The 14442-nt window shown below is 32.7% G+C and overlaps 1 protein-coding gene across 1 annotated transcript; it reads right to left on the minus strand.

The window, feature by feature from the left end:
- Window positions 1–5310: 5310 nt before the first annotated feature.
- On the minus strand, window positions 5311–7499 carry LOC116005794. Its single transcript, XM_031246031.1, has 2 exons — window positions 7496–7499; window positions 5311–7442 (listed from the first exon to the last, which is right to left on the minus strand). Exons 1-2 carry the CDS (start codon window positions 7497–7499, stop codon window positions 5311–5313), a joined length of 2136 nt encoding a protein of 711 aa, XP_031101891.1.
- Between the last annotated feature and the right edge of the window lie 6943 nt (window positions 7500–14442).

Below are 14442 nucleotides of genomic sequence, written 5' to 3' on the forward strand. Positions count from 1 at the left end.
CAAAAACAAACACTGCAGATTATTAATATATATATTATATAAAAAACACTGCAGATATATATATATAATATATATATATATATATATATATTCAAAAACAAACACTGCAGATTACATTATATATATATTATATACATTAATATATATATTATATCAAAAACACTGCAGATTACTATATACTATATATAATAAATAAATAAATAAAATGAAGGAATACATGAAATATATATCATATACACGCAGTCCAACCATTCAAGTAATACAAGTAATACAATGAAATATATATCATATACAAGCTTACGGATATACGAGATGCAATAGAAAAAAAAATATACAAGTAATACAACAAAATAAATATATACATATCTACAAACGGATGATATTGCGATTGGCCGGTTGCAGACTGCGGAGCGAGGTGGCTGATGGGCGATGCTTCTGCGGAGAGTGAATGAAGATGAAGCGATTAGCGTGAAAATTGCGAATAAATAAGAATAGAAAAGGGTTTTAATTGGGAAGGGTAAATGATGTCATTTCTTTAAAATAATAAGGTTAAAGATGGAAAAAAAGTTAGGAAGCTAATAGCTTATTTTGAAACGCTATCTTAGGTAGCGTTCAAAAATAAGCTCATATTTTAAGCTACTAGCTTATTTTAGGAACATTACCAAACAGAGCTTATAGCTTATTAGTAGCTTAAAATAAGCTATAAGCTCCTAAATAAGCTCTGCCAAACAGAGCCTATATATAAAAGTAAAATCGTCCTATTTCATTCTCCCGCCCAAACTTCTATAATCAATTAATTAAATATTTTATTGCTCAAATCTACTATACTAATAAGAGCCAAAGAGAGTTAGGCCTAAAATGGGTAGAAAAAATGGCGGTCAAATTATTTAATCAAATAGATGGTTAAGATAATTCAGATTAATATTATTAATAGAGATTACCTAATTTAACCTTACTTTTATGATTATCCGTTAAGTTTTCCGTTAAATATTCTCTTCTCCATTAATATTCCGATAACTTTTAACTAACACCATTAATTTTTATAAGAAAGGTCTTAGGTTCGAACCTCATCTCAATCAAATTTGACATAATTAAGTTTCTCACTCTATTTTACTCTTATTAAATTAAATAAATTAGTAGCTACAACAAAAAATGATACATATATATTTCTTTAATTTAGAATTATGTGTCTACAATACCTTAATTTGAAAAAATTACTCATTATCAAAAAATTAAATTAAATAAGAGAAATAATTTCGTTAGTTATATTGTCTTTATTTTCTCTCATGCAAAGATTCTTTACATTCAAATTTATCGATTGCTATTCATTACATTGTCCATTATCTTATTTTTACAATATCATGTAATTAAATATCAAAGTTATAGTACAAAATAATGTATTATATTTATTTACCAAGTATTTTATTAATACTATAAAAAAAATTAAAATAATTTGAAGCTAATTATATTAACTACTTGAGGATTGGTTGACAAAGAGAGTACTCAAATAATAACCCAACAAATTGAAGCGAAATCACTTTATTTTACTCTTATTGAATTAAATAAAGAGTCATTTTCATTTTTGGTTCTACTGTTATTAGAGCATTGCCAATTTTAGTCCACTTCGTTAATTTTTGCCACATTGTGACCAGTCTTATTTAGTCATTATCACTTTTAGTCCACCGTTAAAATTTTCATCAAATTGCCATCCAAAATAGGGGTATTTTTGGTCTTTTCATGCTTTGGTTATCTTCTTGACCCTTTGCAGTGGTTTTCCTTACACATTTTCATCCATTGAAGAGGTCCGGCGAAAGCCATGTGAGCCACATTACAAAGCCATGGCTTTCGCCGGACCTCTTTATTGGATGAAAATCTGTAAGGAAAACCACTACAAAGGCTAAAGAGATGATCAAAGCATGAAAAGATCAAAATACCCCTTTTTTGGACGGTTATTTGATGAAAATTTTAACGGTGGACTAAAAGTGGCAATGACTAAATAAGACTGGCCGCAATGTGGCAAAAATTAATGAAGTGGACTAAAATTGGCAATGCACAAATAACAATAGGACCAAAAATGAAAATGACTCTTAAATAAATTAGTAGTTACACCAAAAAATTATACATATGTATTTCTTAAATACCATGAAAAAAATAAAAAAGAATAGTTTAAAACCAATCATATTAACTACTTGGGGGATTTGTTAAAAATGAAAGTAATCAAATAACCCATTACCCAGCAAATTAAAGCAAGAAACTACATTTTAATATCTTTGGAATACATAATATTTTAAATTTTCAAATTTTTATTAATTAATTTAATCTTTTTTCTTAAACTAGGGATTTCTTTATCCACAATAACTCATTCAACATTAATGGTTGAACCAAATGAACCCCAAGCAGAACACCTAAGGGAAAGTCCATAGCTCCTATATCATAATCTCATTGCATGACGTTGTCATCTATGCTACCAACAATATCCGAATTGAAAATAACACACTACCAACAAAAAGAAAGAGAACAAATAGTAAAGATGAAACAATGACAATGGTACTCAAAAGAGAATTAAGAACACTTAGAAAAATTTAAATTAAAAGTAGTATTTATTTAGACTATCATTTTTAGACCAAATATTTAGACTATCGATTTTACAAGGTTGCAAACATTTATTTTAGTAATAATTATAATGAATTTTCTATATTATCTTGGATTCATATACTTTGAGTTAAATATTTAGATAAAAAAATTCGACATTCAATTACCCATGTATAAACTTCTCATATATAATCTTGCATTGATATACTTTCAAATATTTATTTAAATATAAACATTGGGCATTAACCCATTCGCGCAATGCGCGTATAAAACTAGTAATTAATAAAGCTTATTTGGTAAGAAAATGTAAAATGGAAATTAACTAATATCTATTAATTAGTAATATTGTTTCTATATTCACATATCAATACTATTAATAAAAGTAAAATCCCCCGCTTCAACTTTCCACACAAATTAATATTATTAATTAATTAGTAAAAAAAAATTAATAAAGTTTAATTGGTTACAAAATTTTATTTCTCAAATTCTGAGAATAATTAAACCATTATAATTGTGAGAATAATGGAAACAAATTCTGCATAATTTTATAAGATAAAATAATTTATTAATTATTATTTACAGCAATAATAATAATTCGAATACTTATCTATACTTCTATATCTATATTACTATTAATAAAAATAAAATCATCCTTTATGAAATTTCCGCCCAAACAATAGTAAAAATAAAATGGAAAAGAAAAACTGATATTACTAATTGATTGAAAATATAAAAAGATACTAATCTATACTTCTATACTATATAAAAGTAAAAAATAAGAGTAAATGCCCAAAATGGTCCCCGACTATGGCCTTTTCTTAATTTAGTGCCTCGACTTTTAATTGCACCCAATGTGGTCCCCAGACTATTCAATTTTAAGCCAAACTGGTCAGCCATTAGTTGTGGCATGAATTGGGTGTTAAAAAGAGGGGCAAAATGGGTAAATCAAGTGTTGTTCCCCAATTTAAACGACCTGCGTCCCAAACTCAGCTTATTGCGCAATTTTCTCTTCAAATTAGGTTATTTCTCTCTCAAGTTGCATTCAAAATGTCGAAAAATAATTTAGAAGGCCAAAAGAGCTCATCTTCAACTTCATCTACAAACTTCCCAAGGCAAAGATTTCACTATGGAGATGTTCCTATTCGTTTTTGTCACTGTGGGTCAGAATGGAGTATCCAAACATCATGGACCAATGAAAATCCCGGTCGGAGATTCTGGGTTTGTGGAGGAAGTAATGTTAGTCAAAACTATTATCTATTTATTTATTTATTTTTATTATTAATTTTACGGTATAATGTTGAGAAATTATCTTTACAGGGTAGGGTTGGTTGTGGATTTCAAGAATGGTTTGACCCTCCAATGTGTTATAGATCAAAGAAGATAATTCTCGGACTATTAAGAAGAATTAACCGAAATGAGGAAGAAATTGAGCGGTTACGGGCAATTGTCAACAGTGGTGATGTTACTCTCCCAAGAACTTGCAACTGTGGTAGTAGAAGATGGTTTTGGTTTAGGTTTAGGTTCATATGTTTCACTGTAATTATAGTAATAATCTTTGTGTTTTCCCTGTCTAGTACTGTGGAATTGGCTAGTAAATTCCCTAGATTGATGCCATAAATTATGTATTTTCAGTATGTAATGAATAAAAGAAACCTTAATGTTTAATGTTGTTAATGTTGGTTTGTCAGTATGTTGGTTGGTCAGAATGTTTACCCATAAAGAAACCTTAATGGTTAGTTACCAAGTTCACAAAACACAATCCAAAATAGAACTAAGTTGCTCATATCAACTTCTAGCATGCTCATTCTTATATATAAATGGGCAGATTACATGACTATTCCAAAACATATTACATGGCCATCACAAAACACAATCCAAAATAAACATCAACTGTCAAGTATCTAAAACATATTACATGGCCATCACAAAACACAATCCAAAATAAAAATCAATTGTCAATGGTCATTCCAAAACAGCCTAATACTAAGATTATGACATTGTCATTCAATGTCTATTGGTTCTTTACTATTGCCACCAATTTTGGATTTGAAATTCATAGTGGACCTTGTCCTGTACTTCCTCCTTATACCAAGAGTCTTCATGGTTTTTGCAGGGGTCCTTTTTGCAGGGGGCCTTTTGGCAGGGGGTGGTGGAGGGGGTGGAGAAGCTGAGAGGTTGTTGTCACCCTCATCTTCTAAAGCTTCAGGTCCTGTCTGCACTGGTATTTCTTCTGCCATGTTATAGGACTGACTCTGCATTTGTTAAAAAAAGTAAGCAATTAGGATGACCATTACAATGTAATCATATTTAAACAATGCATTAGACCAATTTTTACCTCAAATGGAATGTCAACTGGAATGTCTACTGGAATGTCTACTAAATTGTGCAGTCCTTGGAATGAGTTGTCAACTCCTACTTCAACCTATTACATAAATAAAACATGCATTTGCTCAAAGTACTCCAACTAGAACCTATTACGTAATACAAGTATGCAATTACCTCAGATAGCCCTGCCAATGATTGATCTGTGATGGGAACTTTTCTTTGCTGTTGTGTATTGCCTCTTACATGTGCCTAGTAATAATAAAGTAGCATATAAAGCATTAGGTTATGAAATAAAGGAGTTAAAACTCACAGTCTGCAATCATGGTTAATAAAATAACATGATATGTATTCAAGTATAGGTTAAGGATTTAAAACTCACAGTCTGTTTTGGTTTCAAAGGGCACCTTCTTTTGTTATGGCCTGATTTTTTACACAATGTGCAGTGAAGAGAACATGTGCTCTTGAAATATGGATCCCATCTTTTGAAATTTGTTCAGCAACTGTTTTCCCCTTTGAATTTTCAGCCTTTGAATTTTCATTTGCACCTGTCTTCCTTAATTTCTTAGGCCTACCAGGCCTTGTTTTGAACAAAGGAGGCAAAGGTGGTTCCTTATTAGTCATAGGCCATTCATTTGGCCCAGCCATTGGTTTGATTGCAGCTTGATACACCTTCAAATATGTCTCAATAGAGTAGCAGTTGTCAACATAATCCAGGACATTATGTTTCTTCATCCAAATGGCACATATAGCATGCTTACAGGGAATTCCTGTAAGATCCCATTTTTTGCAAGAACAACTTCTCCTAGCCAAATCAATCTTATGATGCTCTCCAGTGTGCATTCCAGTGATCTCAAACAACATTAAATCACATTGAATTGGCAAATAAGACCCTGCATATTTCTCCTCAACTGCCAGTTTCCTTAGGATTCTAGGACATATTCTGCCAGACCATTTGGTTGCTACTTCTTTGTTCTTAAACAGTCTTACCATAAGAATTGTCCTCATCTTTTCCAAACAACTAATCAGTGGATAAGACCTAGCATCAAGAATCATGGCATTAAAGCACTCAGACACATTGTTCACTAAAATGTCACACAAAGCATCAGTGCCAAAGTGTGACCTAGACCATTCAGAGGGGTGTTTGTCTCCAAGCCAATCAAATGCCTTCACATCCAAGTCTTTCATCTTCCTCATTGCTTCTGTAAAAGAGTTAACTGTTGTGGCTCTAGCTGCAGCCCACAAAGTCTCCTTAATTGCCTTTCCATGGAATCCAGCAACCTTCATGTTGGAATACAAGTGTCTGACACAAAATCTGTGACTAACATGGGAGAGCTTACTACGAAATGCTGGAATCAAACCCTTCTGCTTGTCAGACACAAATGTGTACCTATGTTCTTCACTCTCAGAAATACGTAGATCATGTTTAAGCAGTGCTAAAAACCAGGACCATGACTCCTTACTCTCACCCTCAGCAAGTGCATAAGCTATAGGAAAAATTCCATCATTTGGGTCCATTGCTGTTGCTGTAAGCAAGTAACCCCCATATGTAGACCTCAAGTGGCAACCATCAACACCAATAATCTTCCTACAATGTGAAAATCCAATTTTGCAAGCTTCCCAACATATGTACCATCTTAAGAATCTTTTCTGTCCTCCCTCTTCTATAAATTCACTCGTCTTTACAATAGAAGTAGTGTTAGGATTTGATCTTTGGATTTCAAGGTAGTAGCTCCAAAACTTTTTAAAGTAGTCCTCCATTTCTCCAGTTAGGTTAGCCCTAGCAAATTTCATAGCCTTATAAGCCACCTTTTGAGATATATGGAACCCTTGATCTGTTGCCACTCTGTTTCTAAACTCACTTACTTTCCATTCAGAATTGCTACCAATTTCTTTCTTCCACTTCTTTGCAAGTCTTCTTGAGCTAACCATTGTGTTCTCGTACACCCAAGAACACTCATGCTTATCATTAAAAACAGAAATTCTCCAACAGTTATCATTCTCATTCTTCCTAAGGGTTATGTACCATGGGCAGTCACTTTGTTTGCACTTGGCTACAAATCTGATTTTATCATTCCTTACAAACTTTAAATCCTTACCATCTTTGAATGCATAATTTACAATGGCTTCTTTAAACTCAGCTTTAGTCCCAAATGTCATACCCACAGTAAATTGAGGACATTCCATATCACAAGCCCTAAACTGTGGCCAAATGTCATCTTCAACTTCCTCATCACTGCCATGAGGAGTCCCTTCATCAAAAAAGTTCACTTCCTCATTTACTGCACACTGATTTTCCTTATCTTGCACATTAGCACTTGATCCAACCCCCTGAAACTCTACAGTAGGATCTACTGCCCTATCAAATGCAATATCATTAATCCTTGCCTCTTCTTCTAACTCATCCTCACAATCAAATTCTCCATCAGTTTCTTCACCACTAAATTCCTTCTCACTAACTTCCCCACCACTAACTTCCCTCCCATTTTCACCATTATCTATCGAAACTTCTATTTCCCTTGGCTTACCTTCAAAGTCAATTAAATCCCATGCTTCAAGATCAGATAGAATCTGAATCAACCCATTTCCCCCTAAGCCATATAACTTGTTCTCATTTCTATTGTACCCTAATTCTTCAAGTTTTTATTGCAAAATTATATAACCCCATTCATCAACATCAACATAATCAAAATATTCTATCTGCCCTCCAATATAGGTTACTGATTCAGGTTGTTGTACTTTACCACCATGTCTTATTTTAAGTGTAAATAGGTCACTTTCATCATGGTCATCTGATTTTTTGACATGAAAAAAAGATTTTAAAAAAATTAAAAATAGATAATTGAATAAGGCAGTAAACTAGCCAGTATTTTAAACAAGAGAAAATGCCCAATATGTGTTAAGCAGTGCAGTAAAATGGGCATTTACTCTTTTAAACAATATGTGTTAAACAAGACTAAAACTAACTAAAGCAATGCAGTAAAATGGACTAAAACTTACTAAAGCAGTGCAGTAAAATGGGCTAAAATTGACATTGTGTAGTATTAAACAATATGTGTTAATCAAGACTAAAAATGGGCTAAAACTGAATAAAGCAGTGCAGTAAAATGGACTAAAACTGACTAAAGCAGTGCAGTAAACTACAGTATTAAACAATATGTGTTAAACAAGACTAAAACTGACATTGTGTAGTATTAAATAATATGTGTGAAGCAGTGTAGTAAAATGGGCAGTAATGCAGTCCAAAACCAACAACTTTAATAAAGATAGTGGGACCCTTTTGTATGTAATACACACCAACACAATGGTCCCCTCTTTTTTTTTTTTATAAGTAAAACCAAAACTTCATTAAAGTTGTTGTTATTCTGTGGGAGAATAAAATATGGTTTCATGGCAAGGAGGAGGATACTTTTACAGTCAAAAATTAAATGCTACTCCGTATTAGAAACTGCCAGAATTTTCATTTAGAATATATTCTTCAAAATGTGCAAACAATGGTCCCCTCTTGATTTTCACATACAGGGAACAAAAGCACATAAAACAAACAAACATAGTGGTCCCCAATCCATTTGGGAGCACACACTACTCAACAAAAGCACCCACCAAAAACACATGGACATCCACTTATAAAGCAGCACAAAAGAACATATATAAAGCATGGAAGCTACAAATACACGAACATAGAAAGCATATCTAACCTATAAGGAAACTTATAAAGCAGCACAAAAGCACTAACCGTAATTTGGCAAATCGGAACCCAGACTTCTTCGTTGGCAAACCATACTGTCCTTGGTTGGGGAAACTCGTCAATGGCTGTGCATATTCGTGGTCGGCAATGGATAATCGTTGATGGCTTGAGAATTCCGTTGATGGCTATGGATACGGCGAACACATCGGAAATTAGGGCATAATTTGGGGAAGGAATCAATCGAATTGTGTTCGCTAATTTGGGATGAAATCGACTGGTCAACTGGTTTCAATGACAAAAGACTTGAATTGTCTATTATGCCTTTGTGTTTAACGCCTGGTTGACGCCAAATCAAACGGAAACCTGTTTGGCTTAAAATTCCATAGTCTGGGGACCACATTGGGTGCAATTAAAAGTCAATGCACTAAATTAAGAAAAGGCCATAGTCAAGGGACCATTTTGGGCATTTTCTCTAAAAAATAATTACACTTTCCTTTTGAAAACTTTAAATTATTTAAACTTTAAAAAAATTAATTAAACATGGGATGTTAGATTTTTTATAATAATTAAAATAAATTCATTCAAATATGGAGGAGAAGAAAAAGTATAATTGCACATGGTATAAAAGTGTAATTGCACATATATTATTGTAATTGAATAATAATAATTGTCTAATAATTATTACGGTAATTAAGCTAAGCATTGGTAGTTGAATTTATTTTTATAATAATTATAATTAAATTATTTCTCATTTTTACCATATTTATTTTAGTAATAATATAATTACATAAGTCATATTACATATCGATCTTTTAAAGATAATTGTAGACAAATAAGTTATATAATATTCAATTAATTGAGTAATACTTTTGCACTAATCTTATAATCAAATAAATGTACACATTCAAAAAAAAAAATGTACACATTCAATATTAGAATTTTTTATAATTTCATCTTTATTTTTTATTATCTAAATATACAATAAAAAAATTTATCCATGCATCGCACGGGTAATTGGAAAATTATTTGCTCTAATTCAAGCAAGGAAAATATTAGAAAACATAATCGATCCAACCAATTTCATCAATTGCGCTATTTAATATTTGATGTTATAATTTTTATAATTATATATCGATCTAAATATTCTTAAAATATTATAACAAATCAATTCCGTGCAACGCACGGGCAAAAATACTAGTTTTGAAAAAAAAAAAACAAACTTTAATTTCCATATTTGAACCAAACACGTACCCCTTAAAAACCTGTAATCACTCCTTTAGTGTACATTTCTACAACAAAACAAAATAATAATAATAATAATAATAATAATAATAATAATAATAATAATAATAATAGTAATGGAAAAAGGTGCACGCATAGGGGAAACAACAAAAGGAAAAAAGATGACAGTTATTAAGTCTGGGATGAGCCATTATTATTAATATAAACTGAGATGAACCATTATTATTATTAAGCCAATTATCGATCATAACCCATCATTATCATTTACTAACAAACTTAGGCCCTGTTTGGTAAATGGCTGTTGACTGATTGGGTTGACTGTTTGGGTTAGAAGGTATGATTTGTTGATAATATTAGCTGATTGTAGAAAATTGTTTGATAAATTGGCTGTTAGCTTATAGCTATTTGGTATAATTTCCTTTCTCAAAAAGCTAATTGAAAAGGCTGCTTTGAGTAGCCTTTTGAATTTTAGCATTTTGGAGTTACAAAAAGCTTATTAACCAAACAACTAATAGCGGTCAAATAAGCCAAAATTGGCTGATAGGCTGATTATTTACCAAACAGGGCCCTAATGTATGTACACCAAGAAAACTCTGATTTTGTGTAATAAACTAATGAGCTGAGTGTTGGACACAGATGCGGTGGTGCGGTTGGAGTGCAGAAACATGGGGAACTAGACATTGACATACAGGGGGCGGACGGTGGAAGGGGAACATGAGAAGATTAATAATTGGATGATCCACTTACGTTTATACAACCCTAGCTTCCCCCTCTTGGGGTCATTTTCTCATCCTAAAAATAGAGAAACGGCGAGATAAATTTAGATGTGGAGCTCCAAATGCGACAGTGACCACTTTCCTCTAGAGCTCAAAATGCAACAGATCTAGACTCAGCCCCTCCGATCTTCTACCATAAAATTTTAATTTTTCAATCTAAGTCAGTGAGTTTTCATTTTCGCTTCATTCCAAATGCGTTTCCTTAATTGTGATGTTGTAGCTATTCGATCTTTTGTTTCGTGTTTCCTTATGATGTTTAAAGCTAAGGATACCCATGTTATGTATGTAGTGTTTCTATAAGCTAGTTAGTTCAATTCTTTGATTGGACTTGAAGATCATATTAGTTTCCATTGAAAAAATTATGAGTTGTTGTCCAAATTTGATAAAACTCTCATAACTCATAATAATCAATTGATAAATCAATAGTTTTTTTTATATCAAATTTTAATTTGATCTATAAGCTATCTAGTTCAATTCTTTGCTTGGGCTTGAAGATTAGTTTCCATTGCAAAAAATTAAGGTTCGTTGTCCAAATTTGATAAAACTCTCATAAATCATATGCGCACACGAATTGCACCCCCTGCGCGCGAGAGAGAGCCTCTATGCTATACAATTCACCAAGCTTTAGAAAGACTCTTGTATAAATAGTGGTGCAAACTCACTTCCCAAACCAATGTTGGACAAAAGCTTACTTCAAAGCTTTCCCACCATTTTTCCAACTCAAATGGGTCAACTTTGATAGATAACCAATTTCTCATTCACCCATTATCCGTTTTGTGCGTACTATATATCAATATCTTCGTCTAACTACGAAGAACCCGAATCCACTTTGACCCGACCCAATCGAAAGTGGACCCTACATATATTTGCACCACAAAATAGCCACTAAAAATGTCATTTTATGCTATTTTTCCAACAGGCAACTGATTCATCTTCTGTCCTTGATGTGTGGGATTATTATCTACCTTGCTAGGTGTATTTCGGATTTGCTTTAATAATAATGTCTTATTTTTCCTTTAAAAAAGTAATATTGATTAATCGTATTACTTGCACAATACTATTTATATGCTGACTTCTTATATATGCATGCTTTCTTGGAATTATAAAGGCCAAATTAAAAAATTATTTGTGCTACTTTATAAACTATTATTTGTGTCTTTTTATTTTTTTGATACTTTGTATAATTTGTGCAGCTTGTTTTGAGACGGAGGCAATGCCAATTAAAGTGGACTCACGCTTACTAGTCCACAATCATGCCGAGGACATTGGAGTCACGAAGTTTACAACATCGTTTCCCAAGAGTCATCGAATTATTAGTTTCCTTCACGAAGAACTGAAATGGATTGCTAATCAACAAGAAATGCTATAAGCTAGGGAAAAGATTACAAATGCTTTCTTGTCCTTACTATTATGGGACTCTGCTGCACCTGCCGGGCCATTGCAACATACTATTGACTCATATGCATCCAACCCAGGATATACACCACTAGCACCGGGTGACACCACTAAATCTCGAGTTGCTTGATTTCCACTCTCCAAATGGTAAACATTGATCTATTTTGTTTGAAAGTTCAAATCTAGTTGGTATGTCAATAATTTCTTCTAGTTTCAATAAAATCTTCCAATGTGACTAGAAGTAGATGTTGATATTGCTAGGTCTCCTTACATTTGCTCCGTATTTTGAATTTGTATGCATGTATGCCAAGCTGTCAACAAATTCCTACTCACACTCTTGAAATGAATATTATTGATTTCGAAATACCTGGAAAGAAATTGTGCCACCTCTGTTTACACTTTACAGCCATATATACTCATGAGAGTTCCTGCATATTGCTCTCACATGATACATAGCTACCACATTTCTCGTTGTGAACGAGGATTAGTCGAGTGGACCTAGACCGGTAAACAGACAGAGAAAGACTCAGACACCTCACGGATCATACAAAACCGAAAAAAAAAGTACAAAAAATTTTCTTCTGGCACATTGCACTTATTGTATGGCAAATCAATTTTTTTTGCATGTTGTACATGTTACATGCAAATCCCACATACACGTGAAATTCCCACACATACATATTCAATTTTGTGAATAAATTCGTAGACTTCTATATATTGACAGCACACCCATCACAATCTCAGAAACACCTATTCTCCACGTTGGCTACAAATTCATTATGGGTTTTTGTTTAGTCTCTTCCTAATGACACTCTCTCTAGTTACATTCGATGATTTTGCTATCTTCAAAAGTGGATTCTTTGGCACCTGTTCATCAAAAGGGGGAGTACGTTCCACTTAGGGGAAGTACAACAATTAACACAGGGGGAGTACAATTAATTTTGATCAACATATGCCAAAAGGGGGAGTTTGTGACACTATAACTATCATGTTGGCTAAATGTTGATCAATTAATTCTGCATCACATAGCTTCACTGGTCCGGTACATGAATTATATGAAGATTAGTCTAATGCATGCAAATTGGACCTACACGTATGAATTATATAAAGATTAGTTTAATGCTTGCAAATTGGACCTACACTTACTATATTCAAGATGATTGGTGCACTGCATGAATTTTAAATTTTGGCATGACATATTCAAAGCAAATTTGTTGGCTATTTTGATTCCGTTCAAAAAGCAGTACGTGGAAGAAAGAAATGGAGCTACAACCACACGTTTGTATTGCAATGCTTCTCATTTTCAGGATTATTTTCCTATAAATTGGCACCTTGTAATAGCAATCAAAGTGGAGTTTTCATACACAATTGAGAAATATTCTACCTAGAAGAAAACTTCAAGAAGCAGAACGGAGGAAAATTCGAAGTGGTACGACTTCAACGATTAAAATTTGAAAATTAGGTTCATTACAATGTGTAATTTGTAGAATTATTTCAAATTGTAATTCTTTATTTTTCAGGAAGTTACTTACAAGATTAGTGACTCAAATAGGTGTTAGTCCTAGTTTGTGTAATTCATTGAATCTTGTAAAGTGTAAAAACTTAGAGTTGCGCTTGGCTGAAAAGTATTTTGGGCGTGGCCCCGCAGAATAGAAGACAATCTTCAACTATGTTATCAAATAACTGTGTTCATAATTATTTGTCTCTTATTTTGCAATACTTTCCAAATTTATTTTTGAGATTAGTTTTAGTGATAATTAAATTCGGTACTGAACGTACATCCTTGCATTATAAACTAACACCCACAATTCCCATTTTGCATTTGACACCATAACATGCCAACAATTCCTATTTTGCATTTGACACCACAGCCACACATTCAAACGTATATTTTCACTGCCAGAAAAATTGGTAGGTAAAAAAATTCGTTACTAAATATATTTTTTGCATAGTTTCTGTGATGACTAAAAATTACTCTTATTAAAGATTTATAATTTAGTGATGAAATTTTAATTTGATACTTTATTTTAAAAGATATTTTCACTATTAGTACGAAAAGATGTTATTTTTCCTATTGATATGAAAATTATTTCACAAAACTCTAATTCCCACCAAAATTTTGTTTTTGGGCGTGCTCTTGTACATCAGATTTTACCGCCACACACCTTCTCCCTTTTCTCTTTTCATCTCCCTGCATCTCACTGTCTCTCACTACCTTAGTACACTATCTCCCCATCTCTCTTTCTGTTCACTCTCTATTTCCCTCCTCTTCATCATAAGTCATCTGTAAATTTTTCTTAGAGCATCTACATCAGTAGTTTATTCACGGTTTTTTAGGAAAAAATGACACCATGGAAGAGAGAGGAGGAGAAAGAGGGAAAATAAACCTCCTGTAAATAAATTGGTTTATGCAGAAATGTGGGCCTT

Source organism: Ipomoea triloba, chromosome 15 (assembly GCF_003576645.1).
Source record: "Ipomoea triloba cultivar NCNSP0323 chromosome 15, ASM357664v1".
NCBI classification, from domain to species: Eukaryota; Viridiplantae; Streptophyta; class Magnoliopsida; order Solanales; family Convolvulaceae; genus Ipomoea; species Ipomoea triloba.